At 45.6% G+C, this 27,657-nt stretch overlaps 1 protein-coding gene across 1 annotated transcript; it reads right to left on the reverse strand.

Moving 5' to 3' along the window:
- Window positions 1-349: 349 nt before the first annotated feature.
- LOC311525136 (uncharacterized protein) lies at window positions 350-22,798 on the reverse strand. Its single transcript, XM_084636964.1, has 4 exons — window positions 22,757-22,798; window positions 21,266-21,713; window positions 11,069-11,223; window positions 350-1,414 (listed from the first exon to the last, which is right to left on the reverse strand). Exons 2-4 carry the CDS (start codon window positions 21,690-21,692, stop codon window positions 953-955), a joined length of 1,044 nt encoding a protein of 347 aa, XP_084493090.1. The 5' UTR covers window positions 21,693-21,713; window positions 22,757-22,798; the 3' UTR covers window positions 350-952.
- Window positions 22,799-27,657: the final 4,859 nt, after the last annotated feature.

Consider the following 27,657-nt stretch of genomic DNA (forward strand, 5'->3'; position numbering starts at 1 on the left):
AAAACCTGGGTCACTATCCCGCAAAGACTCACAAACACTTTTACTGTGGACCATGTGACTGGTCTTCTTCAAACCATAGGAAAACTTCCCTTCTTAAATGGAAAAGCTGTCTGGTCTTTGCAGGAAAAGAGTCTTTGCTAAAACAGATAAACCAAGGAGGAACTCCACCAAGGTAAGGACGGCTCTCATAATGCTATGAACTGAAGCGCTTCAATGGCTCCAATCACTCCATGGCTTCGAAAAGGTGCAACTTGAGAAGTACCTGGTGCTGCCGCTGATAAAGGGATGAATCTCCTCCAGCGCAATTTTTAAACGAAGAGGGAGGAACAAAGAGAACCAGAGACTGATCTTATGATGCAGCATAGGTTTTAATGCAAATGCAATTGGCAGTACAGAGTTACAGGAAAAAATAGTACAGAGCGGAAAGAATGTATTTCCAGTGATTCAAGGAGAGCTGTGACTGATCAAAGGCCTCAATGGGATGTATTTCAGACACAGTGTTCCTTTTGCATTGGTGCAGCTGCAGAGGTTGACAAACGAGTCTTCTTTATAACCAATTTAAGTTTATTGTTTTACCCCAATCCATGTGTAATGAGACAAAGCAAAAGAGAAGCAGGAACTATGCAGCTTCTCCATTAGACATCTGCAGCAGCAAAGGTCAAAGCAAGACACCAGAGATACGGATTGATGAATAGGATAGAACATATATGGCCTAATTCTGCTTGACAGCAAGGTCTCTTTTTCCCACTCAGAAAGAGTCCTAAAGCGTAACATTAGAAATGCAGCATGGCTATCAGACCAAGGTGCTGAGTGCACACAGCTCCCACTGACTTCAAGTGGAGCCCTGTTTTCACAGCACCTCTGAAAGCCATGCCCAAAAGGTCAGCGGTGAATCTGGATCTTGCTGTTCATTTCCTGGTTCTTCCTTCATCCACGGATGTTCCTGCTGGCGTTAGCATGGCCCACAGCTTCCACTGAGGTACCTATGGCAAGATACCCCGGAACCGCATATTCCCGCCCCGTAACCATAACCGCCCAGGGAACCGCCGAATCCCCCATAACCACATCTCCCGTAACCCCAAGGGCCACCGTAACCACCATAGCCCCCTAAACCATACCATCCTCCGTAACGGCCTCCATAGCCGTACAATCCCCCAGGACCGAAGGAGCCCCCGAAACCGGGTCCGACCACAGGTGCTCCTATGGCTCCCACTCCGCTCTGTTGAGGGAAATTGCTGAGAATTGGTCCCGGGAGGGTCACGACCACCGGTGAGGGTCTGATCACCACTTCGGAGTCAGGGCACTGCCGAACGCATGGCATGTTGCAGCTGCCAGTGACTGGACTGGGCCGGGCCACCCCGCATTCTGGATAGCACAGGCCGGAGAAAGCCATCTTTCTGGGATGGAGGTAAACCTGTAACACACACACCAGGGACTAGAGTAAAGAAAAGGTACAAGTGCCAGTGGATGGAAGGCTTCAAATCTCAGTTACTATTGCAGCGAGGTCTTCCTGGGGCCCGGGAGAGAGAGAGAGAGAGAGAGGTAAGTGTCCTTAGTCCCTATGTTTATGGCCACGTATTTCTTCCTATATCCTCTTTCTACGCCTCTTGTCCACTCGCACTCAACTTCCCTCCCAACCGGCCCCTTTGAGCCCCTCTCAATGACTTTGTCTAAAAAAACACCAACTGGAATAAGGAGAACTATTTCTATGCTGGACACCTAGGATTCTGTGTTCATCTGAGACATTTCTCAAAGAGAACATGGCTGGTTTCATGGTAACTGAATCCCTTCGTTTGAGGATTTCACCTCTGCATTGCAACTCAGTTGAGTCCGGTATCACAGTGTAGTTCTTTGCTGATGAAGAAACAGAGACTTTGCTTTTCTCCAAAGAAATCACTAAGTACAACCTGGGGTACAATAGGTTTAGGTCCACTGACTTCCATGGAGTGACACTAAATTACACCATCCGAGAAGAAGCACCTCCAATGGGTGTTACTGCTCAGAAGAACATAGGAATTGATAGATTGGATCACACCACTTGTCAGCTTCATCCAGTCTCCAATCTCCAGGAGTGAGGAGTAACAGCAGCATCAGCTTAAAGGAGAAGACCTCTGAATTGGCCCTTTCTGGACTAACCTGAACAGGTTTCTTCCTAATCCAACGAAGTGAAAAATGGTAAGGGACTTCCTAAAGTTACCGAGAAGATGTAAATGCCCCGATTCTATTTGCAGTTTACAGGAATTATGTTTCCCAAATGCATATGTTGCTCCTAAATTCCCCGATCAGCTTCGAATCGTGAATCCTCTGGCACCTGCAGATGAATAACTGCACAACAGAATTATGGAAGGAAATCCTGATCGCTGATACAAATCACAAGGAGTAAGTGCAAGATTCAGTCCTAAATATAAATGGACCATACTGTGACATCTCTATAGTTAATAAGAGATTGAGACTTACCTAATTCACTGAGGAGATGAAGTCCGGAGAAGTGTTTAGAAGAGCGCTGAGTCTTGTGTGCTTTTATACAGTCCCTGGGACTGCCTGGAGGATCTGTGACGTCGTTTATGGAGGAGGTCCTAATTAGTTACAAAACAAACTTGATTGCCTTGCTATGTCCTCCTTTGGATGGAGCTCTTTTCCTCAAGGGTTGTGATGATTGGGCTAATCGCAGCCTCAGTGGGTGTGACATGCACGTTGCACTCTTCATCTTTCTTTCATCTTAAAATTGTACAGGCCAACTGCGTTCCTCGTCTCGTTCCACTGACTTCATGGGGGCTGCAGTGAGAATGAGCTTCAGGCTGTTTCTGAGTGGCATCAGTAGCATGACAGGCTCTGATGAAAGGAATCTAGTCTGGTCCTTTCCATTCATGCTGGTTGTAGTTAGGGGCATGGGGCAGTTTATTCTAAACCGGCTAGGAAGGTGGGAGCCACTTTTTTGCATTCTTTTGAACTAGGTCTTAACTCTATTTCAAGGAAAATGAAACAGTCCCGACTTGTGTGGCTTTAAATGATAACCTGATTCACAGAATGGTACGAGGGACCTTGGCCTCCGTTTCATTCATAACGACTCTCTTACTTAATGCACAGGTGCTAATCCCCAGAACAATGTATTAGTGTTCCCAGAATACAGCACTTTTCATGTGTGAAACACCAGGGAGTGTTTGTGAGGGGCTTTGAAATCTTGAGGGAACTTCTAGCTTCTCACCCTGACTCTCTCTGTTGGAGAGGGCTAGAAACAGAGGCAGGTTGAGGTGAAGGTCACTTGGGGATCAGTGGCAGAATCTGAAATACACTTCTCATTCCTAATTCACTTCTCATTCCTCCTACCACAGGTAGAATGAGCCTCTGTAAGAGTTACTCCCAGGTCAGGGAGGTATCTGGAAGCCATGGACGGAAAGTGTCCACCCAGGTTCAGGAAATAGAGGGTAGTATTGGCATGAAGAGTCCCAACCATTGCGGTTCATTTCTGACCCTGTCAATCACTCCTCTCTGACCTCCAACTCAATGTGTCTCCATTGACCTGCGGGGGTAAACAGGTATAATTATAACCCTCAGGGTGGATCGTCTGAGGCTTCCTCTGATCTAAGCATTTCAAAGCACTTCACAAATGCTCATCAAGTGTTATAGGGCCAAAGAACTGTATTTCTTATAGCAATCATAACTTTTTATTAGCATTAGATGTTCCAAGCTTGAAGATTAGATTGACTTTAAAAATGCGTGTCAAGTTCCCAGATGGCATTCATGTACTCGGCTCCTGATTTCTTTATCCTCCGAAATTGGGGCTCTTTGATTTTCGTTACTGTTCCTTTGCATTTCCCTTTTAGATATATTGTAAAGTTGAAGGGTAAATGCTAAGCAAGTGAAAACAATGGGAAACATCAGTTCCTGCCTCTCTATCCATGAGTAGCCCAGAGCACTGGATCTTGTGAGACACTTCAGCTAATAAAGTTAAGGAAGAAGCACAAGAAAGATAGAGATAAGGAGAACTTCTTCAACGGTCACATTGCTTTGGGATTAGATGCAATTAGTCGGCAGAATGATCTCAGAAATGTTATCTGGCCCATACAGTTTTCAGAGGAAAGAGAGCTGCAGGATGTAATGTGCTCCTCGCCCCATGTGGAATTAGGAGCAAACTAATCGTCAAACACAGAGGAAAAAAATTCTGTGAATGGAAGGAGTTCTCAAAGTTTGGTTTGTAACTAATTGGGCCTTCAGGAACAAAGGGCCTCTCAAGTCCCTCCCCCAGCCTAAAAACCTGTCCAAAACCACTCATGACTCAGGGGTCTTCTATCAGCTTTTTCTAATTCTCCAATGTGAACTAGGGAATCCTGTTCAATTCGCTCTCTCCATAACCGTTCAGGCGCTGTGCTAGTGATCCTTTTATTTAATGACAGCCTCTTGCACAGACACTCTGTGATTCTGAACAGTGGGAAGGGTTTGGGACTTTTGTTGTTTCCCCCCTTCCCCTATTCTTGAGCTTCAGGCATTTATTTCTTCATAGTTTAGAACAGGGGCATGCGGCCCATCAGGGTAATCTGCTGTCAGGCTGTGAGATGTTTTGTTTACATTGATCGTCCGCAGGCATGGTTCCCTGCAGCTCCCAGTGGCTGCAGTTCTCCTTTCCTGGGCACTGGGAGCTGCAGCTGTCTTTCCTTATTCCTCTTTTTCTTTCTTCTGAAAACTTGGTGGGACAACTACATTCCTTCAATCATTCTACTAACTTCATAGATGCTTCGCTGGCATATTCAGACGCCTTGAATGGGAACTGTCCAATGCAGTTCAGGAGCAATGGGAAGTATGGGGAGGAGTAGTCACAATGACTGGTTTTATTGCTGACTCTGCCACTTGCTCCCTGTGTAACCTTCATCTCAATATGGTCTCTCAACCATTTTTTGGTTTCTTTCTGAAAATCCTGTCTCTGTCTCCCTGCCTCCTGCACCCCTTCAGAGAGAGCCCGCTCCCTGGAAGGTGGGTTGGGAACGCATCGGCCCACTGTGGAGTCCCAGACTCCCCGTGCCCTGGCCAGGGAGGAGTGGAGGAGCTGCGTATGGGAGAACCCCATCAATCGAATAATACAACCGGCTCCAAAGACAAGTCAGACAGCACCTATGGCTCTGCGCACACCTGCTTCGCACGTCTGTGGAGCCGCGGCCCAGAACCCCCGAGGAGGCTGCGCGGTGCAGGGCGCCTAACCCTGCTGGTGGCAGCAGCACAAATATCAAGGTGGCGCGTCTCGCTGCCCTTGGTAACAGCTATTCCTCAGCTGCAGGGAGCTGCTGCTGCTTTGCCGCCACCCCCAATCTCTGTCCTTGCTTTCTAGGCCGTCATGGCTGCAAAAAAATCTGCTAGTGGCCGCATTTCAGTAAGGCTGGATTAAATGAACTTTACAAATGCACGTTAAGGTTTCTGATGTCATACCAATACTCAGTGATGATTCCTAGCCTCAGAGTGTGGGGCTATTTGATTTTCATTCCACAAAGTTTTACATTTCCATTTCTTTAACAAACGTTCCCTTGTAATGCTCAAGGGGCAGATCCTGAGCCACTGCACCTTAGCAGAGCTTGTGACAAAGCTCTGTCTTTGCCTCCGTGGGTCCCGCGTTTCCTGGTGGATTTCGCTAGCCTCAGAGACTCACTGTTACCCTCCACGTAACCCTTCTCTCTCTAGAGACAAGGGTCACAGTCTACTGAGCCATTTTCATCATAAGCCAGTGAGGGGGGTGAGGAGAAGTTATCTTTCCTTGCACAGTCTGTGTTGTCTCCCAGTCTCAGTGATTAATCCGGGGGCAAAGGTGGTGGTGGGGGAGCCGGGCCAACCCACTACTCTGAGCTCCAGCCCAGGGACCCTAATAGTATCAGTTGTGGTAGCTGAGCTTTTAGAAACATGACACGTACAATTTCCTGGGCTACTTCCCCCACAGCAGCCCTCACTTCCTCAAGCTCCACTTTACCCTTACCTCAGGGCCTCCTTCCTTGTGCCTGATATGGTGTGTACTGCTCAGCCTCTCCAACAGCGCAACTTCCTCCCACAGCTCCTGACATGCACACCCACCTGACTGACTGGGAGGCCTTTAATTAGTTTCAGCCAGCCCCTGATTGGCTTCAGGTATCCCAATCAACCTAGCCTTCTCCTTGCGTTCTGGAAAGTTCTTAATTGGCCCCAGGTGTTTTAACTGACCTGGAACAGCAACCATTTCACTTATCCTGGTAGCAGGGATCTGTTTAGACTGAAGCTAATATATCTATCTCCCACTACTTTTCTATAGCCATCTGGCCTTGCCCCGTCACAAGCTCCATAGACGTCATTGACTTCTGTGCCTTAAAACTCCTTCCATTCACAGAATTTTTTTCCTCTGTGTTTGACGATTAGTTTGTTCCTAATTCCACATGGGGCGAGGAGCACATTACATCCTGCAGCTCTCTTTCCTCTGAAAACTATATGGCCCAGATAACATTTCTGGGATCATTCTGCCGACTAATCGCATCTAATCCCAAAGCAATGTGACTGTTGAAGAAGTTCTCCTTATCTCTGTCTTCCTTGTGCTTCTTCTTTAACTTTATTAGCTGAAGTGCCTCACAAGTCCCAGTGCTCTGGGCTACTCATGGATCGAGATGCAGGAACTGATGTTTCCCATTGATTTCACTGGCTCAGCATCTACCCTTCAAGTTTACAATATATCTAAAAGGGAAATGCAAAGGAACAGTAACGAAAATCAAAGAGCCCCAATTTCGGAGGCTAAAGAAATCAGGAGCTGAGCACCGGAATGACATCTGGGAACTTGACACACATTTTTAAAGTCAATCTAATCCTCAAGCTTGGAACATCTAAGGCTAATAATAAGTTATGATTGCTATAATGAATACAGTTCTTTGGCCCTATAACACTTGATGTGCGTTTGTGACGTGCTTTGAAATGCTTAGATCAGAGGAAGCCTCAGACAATCCACCCTGAGGGTTATAATTATACCTGTTTACCCCGCAGGTCAACGGAGACACATTCATTTGGAGGTGAGACAGGAATGATTGGCAGAGTCAGAAATAAACCCCTATGGTTGGGACGACTCATGCCAATACTACCCTCTATTTCCTGAACCTGTCTGGATAGTTACTTTTCATGGCTTCCAGATACCTCCCTGACTTGGGAGTAACTCTTACAGAGGCTCATTCTGGATATTTTTCTATTTTGTTTTGATAATTTGAGGAGGAACTTTTGGGTGAAAGATCTTCTCATCTACATGTGAACAATGATCAACCATCAAAACTCTTCCAATGCCCTTTAACTCGTTTTATTTGAAGGGGTTGGCTCAGTGGTGGATATTTACACTTCAGCAGACATAAATTGTCTTGTCACAAAATTTTTCCCATTCTGAATTCTATATTGAGGTTTTTTTCTTTCCGTACACATTAAAAAATTTCAAAAGTACACACTTACGATTCCTTTGCACCATTCTTATCCTCAGGTATAAAGAAGGCCATGTGGCAGACATAACCTGTGCTGTACCTCATTTCACAAACCAGAAAGAATTCATTATCGTTGCCTGACTCTGACCCACTACAGAGATGTATTTCTAAGAAAAGAAAAAGTAGTACACATGGGGCATGTGGTGACTTCATCCTGACAGGTGGTTTGACTTAAAGCAAGTTTGTGATGGTTGAATTACATATGGAGATTTCCAAGGCCACCGCACTCGTGGAGAAAATTGAAACTGACAGACTTGTAATTCCTATGAAGAAGTATTATCCTCATGTTTAAGAAGACACAGTGAAAGTGGATCAGAACATTAGCCATTTTCTTTAATTGTTGGTGCTTAGATCCAAGGATACAAACATTTTTAATCCGACATGTTACTAAGCTTGTCTTGGAACACAGTGTAACAGTGATCAACCTTGGGCTCAGCCTGTGGTAGGATGCGTCAGAAGTATTAGGGTGTATTTCTGTTTCTGCCGCTGAGTCCCATGTGACCTTCACCTCAATGTGTCTCTGTTTCTAGGCACAAACAAAGAGAGTCAGGGTGTTAAGGCTGGAAGTTCTTCAGGGTGCTTCAAACACAAGATTTCAAAGCCCCTCATGAACACGCACTGTTGTTTCACACATGGAAAGGGTAGTATTCTCAGCATATTAATAAATTGTTGTGGGAATTACACAACTCCGCATTGATTAACAGAGTCATGATAAAAAAATGGAGGTCAAAGTCACTAGTATCCTTCTGTGAATCAGATTATCACTTAAAGCCACCCAATTTGGGGCTGTTTCATTTTCATTGAAAGAGAGTTTTGCATTTGGTATTGTGACAGGGCAAGGCCTGCTGGCTATAGAAAAGTAGTGGGAGATAGATATATTAGCTTCAGTCTAAACAAATCCCTGGTACTAGGATCAGTGAAATGGCAGCTGCTCCAGGTCAATTAAGACACCTGGGGCCAATGAAGAGCTTTCCAGGAGGCAGGGAGGACGCTAGGTTGATTGGGACACCTGAAGCCAATCAGGGGCTGGCTGAAACTAGTTAAATGCCTCCCAGATACTCAGGTGGGTGCACATGTCAGGAGCTGTGGGAGGAAGCTGCGCTGTTGGAGATACTGAGCAGTACACACCATATCAGGCATAAGGAAGGAGGTCGTGATGTAAGGGGGAGGTGGAGCCTGAGGAAGTGGGGGCTGTTGTGGGGAAGAAGCCCAAGGAATTGTACGTGTCATGTTTCTAAAAGGTCAGCTACTATAGCTAATACTATTAGGGTCCCTTGGCTGGAGCCCGGAGCGGAGGGCGGGCCCAGGCTCCTCCCCTTTGCCCTCCTGATTAATGACTCAGACTGGGAGACAACAGAGGCTGTGCAAGGGAGGATAGCTGCACCTCACCTCCCTCGCTGGCTTATGTTGAAAATGGCTCAGTAGACTGTGACTCTTGTCGCTAGAAAGAGAAAGGTTATGTGGAGGGTCAGAGTGAACCTCTGAGGCGAGCAAAATCTGCCAGGGCAAGCGGGATCCACGGAGGCAAGGACAGAGCTTTCTCACAGTATTTTTACAAAGATTTGTATTGGAAAATGCAGGTGCTCTCTTGGTGTAAATAAGCACGGCTGATTCAACTTCAAAGAGCTTCAAGTGGTTGCTTGAAATCAAAGGAAGATATTTCTGACTTCCTCCCTGCACATGGGACCCACTCTTGAGGATACATTTTACACTTGAAACAACATTCTGGTTCTGGCAGGAATGTTTTCTGCAACATGCCCTGTGGTTGGTCAGATTTTATCTCAAATCTCATCACACAGCTGTCTCCTCCTTCTCCAGGAATACATGATTTTCGTCTCTCCTGGTCTTGTTGCTGGTCTCAGTCAGCTGAATTGTCTTACAACACCTCAACTGCCCATGCCCCTACCCACGACCAGCATGAATGGAAAGGACCAGACTAGATTCCTTTCATCAGAGCCTGTCATGCTAACGGTGCCACTCAGAAGCAGCTTGAAGTTCCTTCTCATTGCAGCCCCCATGAAGTCAGCCGAATGAGACGAGGAACGCAGTTGGCCTGTACAATTTTAAGATGAAAGAAAGATGAAGAGTGCAACGTGCATGTCACACCCACTGAGGCTGCGATTAGCCCAATCATCACTACCCCTGAAGAAAAGAGCTCCATCCAAAGCAGGACATAGCAAGGCAAGGCAAAGCAAGGCAATCAAGTTTGTTTTGTAACTAATTCGGACCTCCTCCACAAATGACATGGCAGATCCTCCAGGCAGTCCCAGGGACTGTATAAAAGCACACAAGACACAGCGCTCTTCTGAACTCTTCTCCGGACTTCATCTACTCGGTGAATTTGCTAAGTCCATTTCAACTCAATCTCTTACTAACCATAGAGATGTCACAGTAGGGTCCATTTATATTTAGTACTGAATCTTGCACTTACTCTCTGTGATTTGTATCAGAGATCACGATTTTCTTCCACTATTATATTGTGCAGTTACTCACTTGCAAGTGCTAGAGGATTCACGATTTGAAGCTGATTGGGGAATTCAGGAGCAACATATGCATTTCGGAAACATAATTCCTATTAACTGGAAATAGAAATGGGGCATTTACATCTTCTCGGTAACTTTAGGAAGTCCCTTCGCCATTTTTCACTTAGTTGGATTAGGAAGAAACTTGTTCAGGTTAGTCCAGAAAGAGCCAATTGAGTGGTCTTCTCCTTTACGCTGATGCTGCTGTTACTCCTCACTGTTGGAGACAGGAGAATCGATGAAGCTGATAAGTGGTGTGATCCAATCTATCAATTCCTATGTTCTTCTGAGCAGTAATACCCATTGCAGGTGCTTCTTCTCGGATGGTGTTATTTAGTGTCACTCCATGGAAGTCAGTGGACCTAAACCTATTGTACCCCAGCTTGTCCTTAGTGATTTCTTTGGAGAAAAGCCAAGTCTCTGTGTCTTCATCATCAAAGGACTACACTGTGATACCGAACTCAACTGAGTTGCAATGCAGAGGTGAAATCCTCAAACAAAGGGATTCAGTTATCATGAAGCCAGCCATGTTCTCTTTGAGAAATGTCTCAAATGAACACAGAATCCTAGGTGTCCAGCCTAGAAATAGTTCTCCTTATTCCAGTCGGTGTTTTTTAGACAACGTCATTGAGAGGGGCTCAAAGGGGCCGGTTGGGAGGGAAGTTGAGTGCGAGTGGACAAGAGGCGTAGAAAGAGGATATAGGAAGAAATAGGTGGCCATGAACATAGGGACTAAGGAAACTTACCTCTCTCTCTCTCTCTCGGGCCCCAGGAAGACCTCGCTGCAATAGTAACTGAGATTTGAAGCTTTTCATCCACTGGCACTTGTACCTTTTCTTTACTCTAGTCCTTGGTGTGTGTTACAGATTTACCTCCATCCCAGAAAAATGGCTTTCTCCGGCCTGTGCTATCCAGAATGCGGGGTGGCCCGGCCCAGTCCAGTCACTGGCAGCTGCAACGTGCCGTGCGTTCGGCAGTGCCCTGACTCCGAAGTGGTGATCAGACCCTCACCGGTGGTCGTGACCCTCCCGGGACCAATTCTCAGCAATTTCCCTCAACAGAGTGGAGTGGGAGCCATAGGAGCACCTGTGGTCGGACCCGGTTTCGGGGGCTCCTTCGGTCCTGGGGGATTGTACGGCTATGGAGGCCATTACGGAGGATGGTATGGTTTAGGGGGCTATGGTGGTTACGGTGGCCCTTGGGGTTACGGGAGATGTGGTTATGGGGGATTCGGCGGTTCCCTGGGTGGTTATGGTTACGGGGCGGGAATATGCGGTTCCGGGGTATCTTGCCATAGGTACCTCAGTGGAAGCTGTGGGCCATGCTAACGCCAGCAGGAACATCCGTGGATGAAGGAAGAACCAGGAAATGAACAGCAAGATCCAAATTCACCGCTGACCTTTTGGGCATGGCTTTCAGAAGTGCTGTGAAAAAAGGGCTCCACTTGAAGGCAGTGGGAGCTGTGTGCGCTCAGCACCTTGGTCTGATAGCCATGCTGCATTTCTAATGTTACCCTTTAGGACTCTTTCTGAGTGGGAAAAAGAGACCTTGCTGTCAAACAGAATTAGGCCATATATGTTCTATCCTTTTCATCAATCCGTATCTCTGGTGTCTTGCTTTGACCTTTGCTGCTGCAGATGTCTAATGGAGAAGCTACATAGTTCCTGCATGTCTTTTGTTTTGTCTAATTACACATGGATTGGGGTAAAACAATAAACTTAAATTGGTTGTAAAGGAGACTTGTTTTCAACGTCTGCAGCTGCACAATGCAAAAAGAGCATTGTGTCTGAAATACATCCCATTGAGACCTTTGATCAGTCGCAGCTCTCCTTTAGTCACTGGAAATACATTCTTTCCGCTCTGTACTATTTTTTCCTGTAACTCTGTACTGCCAATTGCATTTGCATTAAAACCTATGCTGCATCATAAGATCAGTCTCTGGTTCTCTTTGTTCCTCCCTCCTCATTTAAAAATCGCGCTGGAGGAGATTCATCCCTTTATCAGCGGCAGCACCGGGTGCTTCTCGAGTTGCACCTTTTCAAAGCCATGGAGTGATCGGAACCATTGAAGCACTTCAATTCACAGCATTATGAGAGTCGTCCTTACCTTGGTGGAGTTCCTCCTTGGTTTATCTGTTTTAGCAAAGACTCTTTTCCTGCAAAGACCAGACAGCTTTTCCATTTAAGAATGGAAGTTTTCCTATGGTTTGAAGAAAACCAGTCACATGGTCCACAGTAAGAGTGTTTGTGAGTCTTTGCGGGATAACAACCCAGGTTTTCGGAGGGAAAAGCCAAGTGGCCACTAAATGGCTTGATTAAGGCAAGGTTAACTGGAGCCCCAACTCCTTGATTGGCAGAGCAATGTTTTCAGGAGAAGGATGATTTTCTTCTGGAATGCTTTGAAGTTTAGCTCTTCATGAGAAAGGTCTTCTCAACCTGAATTCCACAGGCCACCCACCCTATTCAATGGAGCCTGCCTTCCCCTGGCTTTGGGTGTTTCAATAGGGATTATTCATACAGACAAATGCTGGGAAAACTTTGGTAACCTGGCCATTTGTTATGGGTACTATGTACGACAGAAAATGACGTATTGCCTCTAGATAAATTTATCCACCCTTAACCAGTTCTTTTGAATCCTTGTTTCTACCTTTCTCCTAAAATGCTACCGTTTCAAAGAAGTATAAATGTGTAGAATTTTTATCAATAATGCTTGGGATTCATAGTCCATTAAAAAATATCACGCAGTACAAGGCTGGGATAGCATTAATAATGCTGGTTTCCTTCTTAAGATGTAACTTCTACTTACAAATGAGTTCTGTCCAGCATCACAGTGCGGTGCTTTGGTTTGTAAACCGTAACGAGACACCAGTACTAGCTGATGAAAGAACAAAAGTGCGATTTTTTCTCTTTGGAAAAAAACCCCACTAAACACCATCTCCTCCCCTGGTGTAAATCTGCAGTGTTCTGCTGGCTTCACACTGGAGCTGCACTAAGTTGGACCAGACGAGGCTCTGCATGTAGAATTACTTCTGCACACGAGAACATAATTGCCAGGCTGCAAAAGACGAATACAACCAGTCTTCCCACAGCGGCACATCACGGGGAAGACAGACCAAGCCCAAGCCCAGCCAGCCAGCTTCATGACAGAAATGCAGGGAGGAGATAGGGGATCTTAGAGTTCCCAGGAGGGAAGGGTCAGCCCTCTCCCACCCGAGATCCCAGTGCCAAGATGGAGGGATGCCCTTAACCCCGGCCGAGATCTAACTATGGAAGAAAGGAATTTCTTCCTCCAGATGAAGTGCTTGAAGGTTGAACCGGAGAAGAGGAGAGGAGAGGAGAGGAGAGGAGAGGAGAGGAGAGGAAACGCTTGAAGGCGAAGCACCTGGAGGCAGAAGCGGAGGCGAAGCATTTGGAAGTGGAAGAGAGGAAAGAGGCAAAGCGCTTGGAGGGAGAAATGGAGCTGAAGTGTTTAGAGCTGGAAAAGGCTTAGCTGGGTCAACCAGGTAGCCCTCACGGTCCTTCTCCAGGTACGGCTTCCCATTCCAAGAAATTCCCCACATACAAGCTAGGTGATGATACAGAAGCCTTCTTAGAAAATTTTGAGAGGGCCTGCCTTGGGACTCTTTGGTTTTTGTTACTGTACCTTTGCATTTCCCTTTTATACATATTTTCCAGTTGAAGGGTAGATGCTGAGCCAGTGAAATCAATGGGAAACATGAACTACTCCATCTCTATCCATGAGTTGCCAAGAGAACTGGGTCTTTTGAGATACTTCAGCAAATAAAGATAAGGAAGAAGCACAAGAAAGGTAGAGATAAGGAGAACTTCTTCTTCCACGACAACAAGTTTGGTTCCGACCTGAGCAGCATAAAATGCCTTAGCTTGGTTTTAAGGCACAGAAGTCGGTGAAGTCTATGGAGCTCTACTAATGTTCAGTGGCTCAGCATTTGCCCCTTGAGCATTACAAGGGAATGTTTTTTGAAGAAATGGAAATGTAAAACTTTTTGGAATGAAAATCAAATAGCCCCAAATTCTGAGGCTAGGAATCATCACTGAGTATTGGTATGACATCAGAAACCTTAACGTGCATTTGTAAAGTTTGTTTAATCCAGCGTTACTCAGGGGCTCTGGGCTGCCCCTCTGGAGACATGTGGGGCAGGTGTGCGCAGAGCCAGAGGTGCTGTCTGTCTTGTCTGTGGTGTTGGTTGTAGTATTCATTGGTTGTTGTGGTGTTGGTTGTAGTATCGATGGGTCTCTCCCATGCACAACTCCCCCACTCCCACCTGGCCAGGACACAGTTGAGAAAGCCCTTTAATTCTAATCCACAATTTGGGGGCATATAATCCAAGGAAAAAATTCTACTATTAAAATAATACATCCCTGTGCACACACACAACTTTAATGAGCCTCAGATGCTTTGAAGTCCTGTGATTTCAGGAAGCCTGTGATTCTCGAGCAGAATATCACTTTTCAATCTGGTTGATGTGGAGGTGAACAAGCACACTGAGGCGAAGGTTACACAGGGAGCGAGTGGCAGAGTCAGTAATAAAACCAGTCATAGTGATTACTCACTCACTGCTCACCACTGCTCCTGAACTATATTGGACGGTTTTCATTCAGGGCTTCCGAATCTCCCACTGCACCATCAGTGAAGTCAGTCGAATGATCCCAGCAATGTAGCTGACCCATACAGTTTTCAGAGGAATGAGCTGAACGGTGTAATGTGCACCTCACCCCATGTGGAGTTAGGAACAAACTCATCATCAAAACTACGGAGGAAAAAAATTCCATGATTGGAAGGAGTTCTCAAAGCTTTGTTTGTAACTGTCAAGGTTCCTTCCCCACTCTGAACTCTAGGGTACAGATGTGGGGACCTGCATGAAAAACTCCTAAGCTTACTTTTACCACTTTAGGTGAAAACTTCCCCAAGGGACAAATTAATTTTACCCTTTGCCCTTGGAATTTCCACTGCCACCACCAAAGTTTAACTGGTTTTACTGGGAAACGTAGTTTGGACACTTCTTTCCTCCCAAAATCCTCCCAACCCTTGCACCCCACTTCCTGGGGAAGGTTTGGTAAAAATCCTCACCAATTTGCATAGGTGACCACAGACCCAAACCCTTGGACCTTAGAACAATGAAAAAGCATTCAGTTTTCTTACAAGGAGACTTCTAATAGAAGTAAAGGAATCACCTCTGTAAAAGTAATTAGATTCAAAACATAAAGAATCCCTCTAGGCAAAACCTTATGTTACAAAAAAGACACACAGACAGGGATAGTCATTCTATTCAGCACAGCTCTTTTCTCAGCCATTTAAAGAAATCATAATCTAACACATACCTAGCTAGATTACTTACTAAATGTTCTAAGACTCCATTCCTGTTCTGTCCCCGGCAAAAGCATCACACAGACAGACCCAGACCCTTTGTTTTTCTCCCTCCTCCCAGCTTTTGAAAGTATCTTGTCTCCTCATTGGTCATGTTGGTCAGGTGCCAGCGAGGTTAATTTAGCTTCTTAACCCTTTGCAGGTGAGGGGATTTTTCCTCTGGCCAGGAGGGATTTTAAAGGGGTTTACCCTTCCCTTTATATTTCTGACAGTAACTAATTGGGTCTTCAGGAACAAAGGGTCTTTCAAGTCCAGTCGCAGCCGAAAAAACTGTCTAAAACCACTCATGACTCAGGGGTCTTCTATCAGCTTTATCTAATTCTCCAGTGTGAACTAGAGAATCCTGTTCAACTCGCTCTCTCCACAACCATTCAGACGATGCGCTAGGGATCCTTTTATTTTAGGACTGCCTCTTGCACAGACACTCGGTGATTCTGAACAGTGGGAACGGTTTGGGGGTTTTGTTGTCCGTCTCCGTCCCCGTCCCCGTCCACCCCTCTCCCCTCCACATTATTGAGTTTCAGGCATTGGTTTCTTCATGGTTTAGACGTTCAGCCCTGGATTTTCAGAGCAAGACATGGAGTTGGGACACGAGAGCCTTTTGATTTTAATAGGAACTTGGGCATTCAAATCCCTTCGGGAGCTCTGACAAATCTCACCCCCAATTTTGCATTTCGGGTTTAGGAAGAAAGTCTCTAAATTTGCTCCATAAAGGACTAATTCATTATTCTTCTGCTGCCTTCTGAAGCAGCTGGTAAGTGATACTCATTAAGACAGGATACTGGCTCTGATGGGCCACTCGTCTCTTGCAGCCTGGCAATTACTACATTCTCATGTGCAGAAGTAATTCTAGGTGCAGAGCTTCATCTGTGGATTAATGTAGATTTACAGCAGGGGAGAATGTGGTGGTTTGAGTAAAAAATCCACCACTTTTGTTTAGTCATCAGCAAGTGTTAATGACTTGCTAAGGTTTACAAACCAAAGTACCGCACTGTGATGCTGGATTGAATTCATTTGTAAGTAGAGGTTACAGTCTGGTAAGGAAACTGGCATTAATAATGCTATCCCAGCCATGTTCTGCGTGATATTTGTTTTAATGAACTGGAAATCACAACCGTTAATGATACAAATTTGACATATTTATACGTCTTAGTGACAGCATTCTTTAGGACAAAGAGAATAAAAAGGATTCAAAAGACCTTGTTGAATCTTTCTTTCTTTCTTTCTTTCTTTCTTTCTTTCTTTCTTTCTTTCTTTCTTTCTTTCTTTCTTTCTTTCTTTAAATTTTTTATTCCGCTGACCAATGTACCTTCAGTTTTCTGTTGCCTGCTGTGTGTTTCCAATTTATCTCCAGAGCAGAAAGATCTCTTGCTTCAGAAACATGTGCAGTGACATTCCACAATGCATGCGTAACAGCGACAAGAAGCCAGACGTAAGGCAGTGCCTTGACTCCACATTGCTGATCCAACCCCCACCGGCTGTTGTGACCTTCCCAGGAGCAATGCTCAGCTCTTTCCCAGGAAAGCAGAGTGGGATCCTCAGGAGCAGCTGACATCAGAGGTGTTGATGGGGGCGCATGTGGTGATAAAGGCTTATAAGGTTATGGGTGGATGCTAAGGTTATGGGTGATCCTGTGGTAATGGGAGATAATCCGGTTATGGGGGCCCATGCAGTTAGTAGGGGCTTTATGGTTATAGGGGCCCATATGGTGGTGGGGGATTATATGGTCACAGGGGTGCAAATGGTGGTAGGGGAATGCAGAGTTAGATAGCAATAGGGCCATTGGTATCTTAATAGAAACTATGGGCCATGTTAATCCCAGCAGGCATATCCATGGGAAAAGAAAGAGCCATGAAATGAAAGGCACGATACGGATTCACATCTGAGCTGATAGGCCTGCCACATGTGTGGGGTAGACCGAACTCTGACAATGATGTAGACTCTTGTGCTTCAGGGTATCGTCCATTAATGGAAGTAGATGTGATTGATGGGGGAGAGTGAAAAAGTTATTCGATGGGCAGGGATCCCATACCTGTGTTCTACTGGGTTTCTTGCACCTCCCTGCGAAGTCTCTAGTACTGCCCACTGTGGGAGAGAGGCCTGATCTTCTGTACCAATGCCTATGTTCTTCCATTCCAAGGAGCGGTCCATAGGCATAGTCCGATATAGAAGACTAGAGCTGGATCGCTCATAAACCAAATCCAGAGCCAGATGGCTAAATCTCCCTTCACCACCTGAATATTTTATCATGTCCTGAAAGAGGTAGGTGGGTCAGGATACATTTTTCCTTTTGTGTCGTCAGATCCAAAACCTGATAAGAGGAGGAGGGTCGTCTTCTGGGAATGGGGAGCCCCCACTATCTTGAGGAACTCCATGGTGGGAAATGCCGTTCCTGCAATATCAAGTCATGGTACATAAAGGGACATCGAAGCGTAGGGCTGGAAGGGACCTCAGGAGGTCTTCTAATTCAGTGCCCTGCACTCAAGGCATGACTAAGTATTCTCTAGACCATCTATGAATGGTGTTTGTCTAACCTGCTCTTGAAAATCTCTACTGATGAAGATTCCACTGCCTTCCTGGGCAATTGTTTCCAGCGCTTAGCTGCTCTGCCACTTAGGACATTTTTCCTATGTCCGACTTAAACTGCCCTGGCTGCAATTTAAGCCCGTTGCTTTTTGTCCTATCCTCAGAGGTTAAGGAGAGCTATTTTTCTCCCTCCTCCTTGTTATGACCTTTTATGTACTTGAACACTGTTTTCCTGCCCGCTCTCAGCCTTCTCTTCACGCTAAACAAACCCAATTTTTTTCAGTCTTCCCTCATAGATCATGTATTCGAGACCTTTCATCATTTTTTTTGCTCTTCTCTGGACTTGTTTCCAATGTGTGAACATTTTTCCTGAAATGTGCCTCCCAGAGCTGGACACAAGACTCCAGTTGAGTCCTAATCAATGCAGAGTAGAAGAGAAGAATTTCTTCTCGTGTCTTGCTTACAATACTTCTGCTCATACATCCCAGAATGATGTTTGCTATTTTTGCCACAGTCTCACACTGTTGCCTCATATTTAGCTTCTGATCCACTATGACCCTCAGATCCCTTTCCGGACCACTGCTTCCTAGGCAGTCATTTCCATTTTGTATGTGTGCAACTGATTGTTCCTTCCTAAATGGAATAGTCTGCATTTGTCCTTATTGAATTTCCTCCTATTTACTTCACATCATTTCTCCAGTTTGTCCAGCTCATTTTGAATTTTGATCCTCTTCTCCACAATACTTGCAACCCCTGCCAGGCTGGTCTCATCTGCAAACTCTATGAGTGTCATAATCTAAATCACCGATGAAGATATTGAACAGAATCGAACCCAGAACTGATCCCTGGGGGAGCCATTTTGTAATATCCATCCAGCTTGAGTGTGGACCTCAATAACTAATCTCTGGGAATGGTTTACCAACCAGTTATGCACCGCCTTTTAGTAGCGCCATCTAGGTTATATTTCGCTTGTGTGCTTATGAGAAAGTCATGCAAGAAAGCATCAAAACCTTATTAAAATTAAGATATACCACATCTACCGCATGCCCCCTATCCACAAGGCTTCTTACCCTGTCAAATAAGCTATTAGTGTTTTGGAAACAATTTGTTCTGGATCAATCCATGCTATTACTTATCATCTTATTATCTAGGAATCTTCAAATGGATCCCTTAATTATTTGCTCCACTGTCTGTCAAGACTCCTGCAGATGACTTTGCTGTACATGTCGCTGGAGGTCCCAGCAGAGCAGAAGAGAAGAATGTTCTGGAAAAGGAGAATTATTCTGAAAGAGGGCTGCTGGCTCCATAATTAAGTCTCCGCAGAGTCTCTGTTGGAGAGTTTCTTTTTCAAAATGCTCAACAAAATGACTTTCCAGAGATACGTAGATTTGAACATTAATCCTTAGCCCCAGCGGAGCAATAGGAATGGAAACGGGGCTTGGTTTTGGCTGAGGGCTCCAGAGAAGAAATTAAGAACATAAGAAAAGCCAAACTGGGTGAGAGCAAAGGTCCATCTAGCCCAGTACCCTGTCTTTCATCAATGGCCAATGCTAAGTGCTTCAAAGGGAATGAACAGAACTGGTAATCATCAAGAGATCCATCCCCTGTCTCCCATTCTCATGTTCTAGCAAATAGAGGCTAGGGACAACATCCCTGTTCATACTGGCTAATATCCATTGATGGACATGTCTTCCTTGAATTTATCTAGGGTTTTCTTTTTGAACCCTGCTCAAGTCTTGGCCTTCACAAAATCCTCTGGTAAAGAGTTCCACAGGTTGACTGTGCATTCTGTCAAAAAATACTTCCTTCTCTTTGTTTTAAAACTGATGCCTTTTAATTTCATTCGGTGACCACTAGTTTTTGTGTTATAAGAAGGAGTAAATAAGACTTCCTTATTTATTTTCTCCACTCCAGTCATCAATTTATGGACCTCTATCATATCTCCCCCTAGTCATCTCTTTTCCAAGGTGAAAGGCCAAGTCTTCTTAATCTCTCCTCATAGAGAAGCTGTTCTACACCCCTACTGCTTTTTGGTGCCCTTTTTAATTTTTTCCAATTCGAATATACCTTTTTGGAGATGGGGTGACCACATCTGCATGCAGTATTCAAGACGTGGGTGTGCCATGGATTAATCTAGAGGCAAGAAGATATTTTCTGTCTTATAATGTTTTCCCAGCATTTGTCTTGCTGAATACTCCCTCCCAAAACACTCAAAGCCAGGGGAAGGCAGTCTCCATTGAACAGGCTGGGTGGTCTGTGGAGTTCAGTTTGAGAAGACCTTTCTCGTGAAGAGGTAATCTTTCAAAGCACTCCAAGAGCAAAATCAGCCTGTCCTGAAAGGAGTTGGGGCTCCAGTTAACCTTGCCTTAACCAAGCCATTTGGTGGCCACTTGTCTCTTCCTTCCAAAAACCTGGGTCACTATCCCGCAAAGACTCACAAACACTTTTACTGTGGACCATGTGACTGGTCTTCTTCAAACCATAGGAAAACTTCCCTTCTTAAATGGAAAAGCTGTCTGGTCTTTGCAGGAAAAGAGTCTTTGCTAAAACAGATAAACCAAGGAGGAACTCCACCAAGGTAAGGACGGCTCTCATAATGCTATGAACTGAAGCGCTTCAATGGCTCCAATCACTCCATGGCTTCGAAAAGGTGCAACTTGAGAAGTACCTGGTGCTGCCGCTGATAAAGGGATGAATCTCCTCCAGCGCAATTTTTAAACGAAGAGGGAGGAACAAAGAGAACCAGAGACTGATCTTATGATGCAGCATAGGTTTTAATGCAAATGCAATTGGCAGTACAGAGTTACAGGAAAAAATAGTACAGAGCGGAAAGAATGTATTTCCAGTGATTCAAGGAGAGCTGTGACTGATCAAAGGCCTCAATGGGATGTATTTCAGACACAGTGTTCCTTTTGCATTGGTGCAGCTGCAGAGGTTGACAAACAAGTCTCCTTTACAACCAATTTAAGTTTATTGTTTTACCCCAATCCATGTGTAATTAGACAAAACAAAAGACATGCAGGAACTATGTAGCTTCTCCATTAGACATCTGCAGCAGCAAAGGTCAAAGCAAGACACCAGAGATACGGATTGATGAATAGGATAGAACATATATGGCCTAATTCTGCTTGACAGCAAGGTCTCTTTTTCCCACTCAGAAAGAGTCCTAAAGCGTAACATTAGAAATGCAGCATGGCTATCAGACCAAGGTGCTGAGTGCACACAGCTCCCACTGACTTCAAGTGGAGCCCTGTTTTCACAGCACCTCTGAAAGCCATGCCCAAAAGGTCAGCGGTGAATCTGGATCTTGCTGTTCATTTCCTGGTTCTTCCTTCATCCACGGATGTTCCTGCTGGCGTTAGCATGGCCCACAGCTTCCACTGAGGTACCTATGGCAAGATACCCCAGAACCGCATATTCCCGCCCCGTAACCATAACCGCCCAGGGAACCGCCGAATCCCCCATAACCACATCTCCCGTAACCCCAAGGGCCACCGTAACCACCATAGCCCCCTAAACCATACCATCCTCCGTAACGGCCTCCATAGCCGTACAATCCCCCAGGACCGAAGGAGCCCCCGAAACCGGGTCCGACCACAGGTGCTCCTATGGCTCCCACTCCGCTCTGTTGAGGGAAATTGCTGAGAATTGGTCCTGGGAGGGTCACGACCACCGGTGAGGGTCTGATCACCACTTCGGAGTCAGGGCACTGCCGAACGCATGGCATGTTGCAGCTGCCAGTGACTGGACTGGGCCGGGCCACCCCGCATTCTGGATAGCACAGGCCGGAGAAAGCCATCTTTCTGGGATGGAGGTAAACCTGTAACACACACACCAGGGACTAGAGTAAAGAAAAGGTACAAGTGCCAGTGGATGGAAGGCTTCAAATCTCAGTTACTATTGCAGCGAGGTCTTCCTGGGGCCCGGGAGAGAGAGAGAGAGAGAGAGGTAAGTGTCCTTAGTCCCTATGTTTATGGCCACGTATTTCTTCCTATATCCTCTTTCTACGCCTCTTGTCCACTCGCACTCAACTTCCCTCCCAACCGGCCCCTTTGAGCCCCTCTCAATGACTTTGTCTAAAAAAACACCAACTGGAATAAGGAGAACTATTTCTATGCTGGACACCTAGGATTCTGTGTTCATTTGAGACATTTCTCAAAGAGAACATGGCTGGTTTCATGGTAACTGAATCCCTTCGTTTGAGGATTTCACCTCTGCATTGCAACTCAGTTGAGTCCGGTATCACAGTGTAGTTCTTTGCTGATGAAGAAACAGAGACTTTGCTTTTCTCCAAAGAAATCACTAAGTACAACCTGGGGTACAATAGGTTTAGGTCCACTGACTTCCATGGAGTGACACTAAATTACACCATCCGAGAAGAAGCACCTCCAATGGGTGTTACTGCTCAGAAGAACATAGGAATTGATAGATTGGATCACACCACTTGTCAGCTTCATCCAGTCTCCAATCTCCAGGAGTGAGGAGTAACAGCAGCATCAGCTTAAAGGAGAAGACCTCTGAATTGGCCCTTTCTGGACTAACCTGAACAGGTTTCTTCCTAATCCAACGAAGTGAAAAATGGTAAGGGACTTCCTAAAGTTACCGAGAAGATGTAAATGCCCCGATTCTATTTGCAGTTTACAGGAATTATGTTTCCCAAATGCATATGTTGCTCCTAAATTCCCCGATCAGCTTCGAATCGTGAATCCTCTGGCACCTGCAGATGAATAACTGCACAACAGAATTATGGAAGGAAATCCTGATCGCTGATACAAATCACAAGGAGTAAGTGCAAGATTCAGTCCTAAATATAAATGGACCATACTGTGACATCTCTATAGTTAATAAGAGATTGAGACTTACCTAATTCACTGAGGAGATGAAGTCCGGAGAAGTGTTTAGAAGAGCGCTGAGTCTTGTGTGCTTTTATACAGTCCCTGGGACTGCCTGGAGGATCTGTGACGTCGTTTATGGAGGAGGTCCTAATTAGTTACAAAACAAACTTGATTGCCTTGCTATGTCCTCCTTTGGATGGAGCTCTTTTCCTCAAGGGTTGTGATGATTGGGCTAATCGCAGCCTCAGTGGGTGTGACATGCACGTTGCACTCTTCATCTTTCTTTCATCTTAAAATTGTACAGGCCAACTGCGTTCCTCGTCTCGTTCCACTGACTTCATGGGGGCTGCAGTGAGAATGAGCTTCAGGCTGTTTCTGAGTGGCATCAGTAGCATGACAGGCTCTGATGAAAGGAATCTAGTCTGGTCCTTTCCATTCATGCTGGTTGTAGTTAGGGGCATGGGGCAGTTTATTCTAAACCGGCTAGGAAGGTGGGAGCCACTTTTTTGCATTCTTTTGAACTAGGTCTTAACTCTATTTCAAGGAAAATGAAACAGTCCCGACTTGTGTGGCTTTAAATGATAACCTGATTCACAGAATGGTACGAGGGACCTTGGCCTCCGTTTCATTCATAACGACTCTCTTACTTAATGCACAGGTGCTAATCCCCAGAACAATGTATTAGTGTTCCCAGAATACAGCACTTTTCATGTGTGAAACACCAGGGAGTGTTTGTGAGGGGCTTTGAAATCTTGAGGGAACTTCTAGCTTCTCACCCTGACTCTCTCTGTTGGAGAGGGCTAGAAACAGAGGCAGGTTGAGGTGAAGGTCACTTGGGGATCAGTGGCAGAATCTGAAATACACTTCTCATTCCTAATTCACTTCTCATTCCTCCTACCACAGGTAGAATGAGCCTCTGTAAGAGTTACTCCCAGGTCAGGGAGGTATCTGGAAGCCATGGACGGAAAGTGTCCACCCAGGTTCAGGAAATAGAGGGTAGTATTGGCATGAAGAGTCCCAACCATTGCGGTTCATTTCTGACCCTGTCAATCACTCCTCTCTGACCTCCAACTCAATGTGTCTCCATTGACCTGCGGGGGTAAACAGGTATAATTATAACCCTCAGGGTGGATCGTCTGAGGCTTCCTCTGATCTAAGCATTTCAAAGCACTTCACAAATGCTCATCAAGTGTTATAGGGCCAAAGAACTGTATTTCTTATAGCAATCATAACTTTTTATTAGCATTAGATGTTCCAAGCTTGAAGATTAGATTGACTTTAAAAATGCGTGTCAAGTTCCCAGATGGCATTCATGTACTCGGCTCCTGATTTCTTTATCCTCCGAAATTGGGGCTCTTTGATTTTCGTTACTGTTCCTTTGCATTTCCCTTTTAGATATATTGTAAAGTTGAAGGGTAAATGCTAAGCAAGTGAAAACAATGGGAAACATCAGTTCCTGCCTCTCTATCCATGAGTAGCCCAGAGCACTGGATCTTGTGAGACACTTCAGCTAATAAAGTTAAGGAAGAAGCACAAGAAAGATAGAGATAAGGAGAACTTCTTCAACGGTCACATTGCTTTGGGATTAGATGCAATTAGTCGGCAGAATGATCTCAGAAATGTTATCTGGCCCATACAGTTTTCAGAGGAAAGAGAGCTGCAGGATGTAATGTGCTCCTCGCCCCATGTGGAATTAGGAGCAAACTAATCGTCAAACACAGAGGAAAAAAATTCTGTGAATGGAAGGAGTTCTCAAAGTTTGGTTTGTAACTAATTGGGCCTTCAGGAACAAAGGGCCTCTCAAGTCCCTCCCCCAGCCTAAAAACCTGTCCAAAACCACTCATGACTCAGGGGTCTTCTATCAGCTTTTTCTAATTCTCCAATGTGAACTAGGGAATCCTGTTCAATTCGCTCTCTCCATAACCGTTCAGGCGCTGTGCTAGTGATCCTTTTATTTAATGACAGCCTCTTGCACAGACACTCTGTGATTCTGAACAGTGGGAAGGGTTTGGGACTTTTGTTGTTTCCCCCCTTCCCCTATTCTTGAGCTTCAGGCATTTATTTCTTCATAGTTTAGAACAGGGGCATGCGGCCCATCAGGGTAATCTGCTGTCAGGCTGTGAGATGTTTTGTTTACATTGATCGTCCGCAGGCATGGTTCCCTGCAGCTCCCAGTGGCTGCAGTTCTCCTTTCCTGGGCACTGGGAGCTGCAGCTGTCTTTCCTTATTCCTCTTTTTCTTTCTTCTGAAAACTTGGTGGGACAACTACATTCCTTCAATCATTCTACTAACTTCATAGATGCTTCGCTGGCATATTCAGACGCCTTGAATGGGAACTGTCCAATGCAGTTCAGGAGCAATGGGAAGTATGGGGAGGAGTAGTCACAATGACTGGTTTTATTGCTGACTCTGCCACTTGCTCCCTGTGTAACCTTCATCTCAATATGGTCTCTCAACCATTTTTTGGTTTCTTTCTGAAAATCCTGTCTCTGTCTCCCTGCCTCCTGCACCCCTTCAGAGAGAGCCCGCTCCCTGGAAGGTGGGTTGGGAACGCATCGGCCCACTGTGGAGTCCCAGACTCCCCGTGCCCTGGCCAGGGAGGAGTGGAGGAGCTGCGTATGGGAGAACCCCATCAATCGAATAATACAACCGGCTCCAAAGACAAGTCAGACAGCACCTATGGCTCTGCACACACCTGCTTCGCACGTCTGTGGAGCCGCGGCCCAGAACCCCCGAGGAGGCTGCGCGGTGCAGGGCGCCTAACCCTGCTGGTGGCAGCAGCACAAATATCAAGGTGGCGCGTCTCGCTGCCCTTGGTAACAGCTATTCCTCAGCTGCAGGGAGCTGCTGCTGCTTTGCCGCCACCCCCAATCTCTGTCCTTGCTTTCTAGGCCGTCATGGCTGCAAAAAAATCTGCTAGTGGCCGCATTTCAGTAAGGCTGGATTAAATGAACTTTACAAATGCACGTTAAGGTTTCTGATGTCATACCAATACTCAGTGATGATTCCTAGCCTCAGAGTGTGGGGCTATTTGATTTTCATTCCACAAAGTTTTACATTTCCATTTCTTTAACAAACGTTCCCTTGTAATGCTCAAGGGGCAGATCCTGAGCCACTGCACCTTAGCAGAGCTTGTGACAAAGCTCTGTCTTTGCCTCCGTGGGTCCCGCGTTTCCTGGTGGATTTCGCTAGCCTCAGAGACTCACTGTTACCCTCCACGTAACCCTTCTCTCTCTAGAGACAAGGGTCACAGTCTACTGAGCCATTTTCATCATAAGCCAGTGAGGGGGGTGAGGAGAAGTTATCTTTCCTTGCACAGTCTGTGTTGTCTCCCAGTCTCAGTGATTAATCCGGGGGCAAAGGTGGTGGTGGGGGAGCCGGGCCCACCCACTACTCTGAGCTCCAGCCCAGGGACCCTAATAGTATCAGTTGTGGTAGCTGAGCTTTTAGAAACATGACACGTACAATTTCCTGGGCTACTTCCCCCACAGCAGCCCTCACTTCCTCAAGCTCCACTTTACCCTTACCTCAGGGCCTCCTTCCTTGTGCCTGATATGGTGTGTACTGCTCAGCCTCTCCAACAGCGCAACTTCCTCCCACAGCTCCTGACATGCACACCCACCTGACTGACTGGGAGGCCTTTAATTAGTTTCAGCCAGCCCCTGATTGGCTTCAGGTATCCCAATCAACCTAGCCTTCTCCTTGCGTTCTGGAAAGTTCTTAATTGGCCCCAGGTGTTTTAACTGACCTGGAACAGCAACCATTTCACTTATCCTGGTAGCAGGGATCTGTTTAGACTGAAGCTAATATATCTATCTCCCACTACTTTTCTATAGCCATCTGGCCTTGCCCCGTCACAAGCTCCATAGACGTCATTGACTTCTGTGCCTTAAAACTCCTTCCATTCACAGAATTTTTTTCCTCTGTGTTTGACGATTAGTTTGTTCCTAATTCCACATGGGGCGAGGAGCACATTACATCCTGCAGCTCTCTTTCCTCTGAAAACTATATGGCCCAGATAACATTTCTGGGATCATTCTGCCGACTAATCGCATCTAATCCCAAAGCAATGTGACTGTTGAAGAAGTTCTCCTTATCTCTGTCTTCCTTGTGCTTCTTCTTTAACTTTATTAGCTGAAGTGCCTCACAAGTCCCAGTGCTCTGGGCTACTCATGGATCGAGATGCAGGAACTGATGTTTCCCATTGATTTCACTGGCTCAGCATCTACCCTTCAAGTTTACAATATATCTAAAAGGGAAATGCAAAGGAACAGTAACGAAAATCAAAGAGCCCCAATTTCGGAGGCTAAAGAAATCAGGAGCTGAGCACCGGAATGACATCTGGGAACTTGACACACATTTTTAAAGTCAATCTAATCCTCAAGCTTGGAACATCTAAGGCTAATAATAAGTTATGATTGCTATAATGAATACAGTTCTTTGGCCCTATAACACTTGATGTGCGTTTGTGACGTGCTTTGAAATGCTTAGATCAGAGGAAGCCTCAGACAATCCACCCTGAGGGTTATAATTATACCTGTTTACCCCGCAGGTCAACGGAGACACATTCATTTGGAGGTGAGACAGGAATGATTGGCAGAGTCAGAAATAAACCCCTATGGTTGGGACGACTCATGCCAATACTACCCTCTATTTCCTGAACCTGTCTGGATAGTTACTTTTCATGGCTTCCAGATACCTCCCTGACTTGGGAGTAACTCTTACAGAGGCTCATTCTGGATATTTTTCTATTTTGTTTTGATAATTTGAGGAGGAACTTTTGGGTGAAAGATCTTCTCATCTACATGTGAACAATGATCAACCATCAAAACTCTTCCAATGCCCTTTAACTCGTTTTATTTGAAGGGGTTGGCTCAGTGGTGGATATTTACACTTCAGCAGACATAAATTGTCTTGTCACAAAATTTT

The sequence above is a fragment of the Lepidochelys olivacea genome (assembly GCF_965140295.1).
Source record: "Lepidochelys olivacea isolate rLepOli2 genome assembly, chromosome: 1".
Taxonomy (NCBI): Eukaryota; Metazoa; Chordata; order Testudines; family Cheloniidae; genus Lepidochelys; species Lepidochelys olivacea.

Excerpts from the sequence above, each read along its gene's own strand:
- LOC311525136 (XM_084636964.1), bottom strand. The coding sequence starts at position 21,692 with ATGGCTTTCTCCGGCCTGTGCTATCCAGAATGCGGGGTGGCCCGGCCC. Across the intron at positions 11,224-21,265 it reads TAGGTACCTCAGTGGAAGCT|GGAACCGCCGAATCCCCCAT; the intron begins GTGGGCCATGCT and ends ATAACCACCCAG. Across the intron at positions 1,415-11,068 it reads GAAACCGGGTCCGACCACAG|GTTTACCTCCATCCCAGAAA; the intron begins GTGCTCCTATGG and ends TGTGTGTTACAG.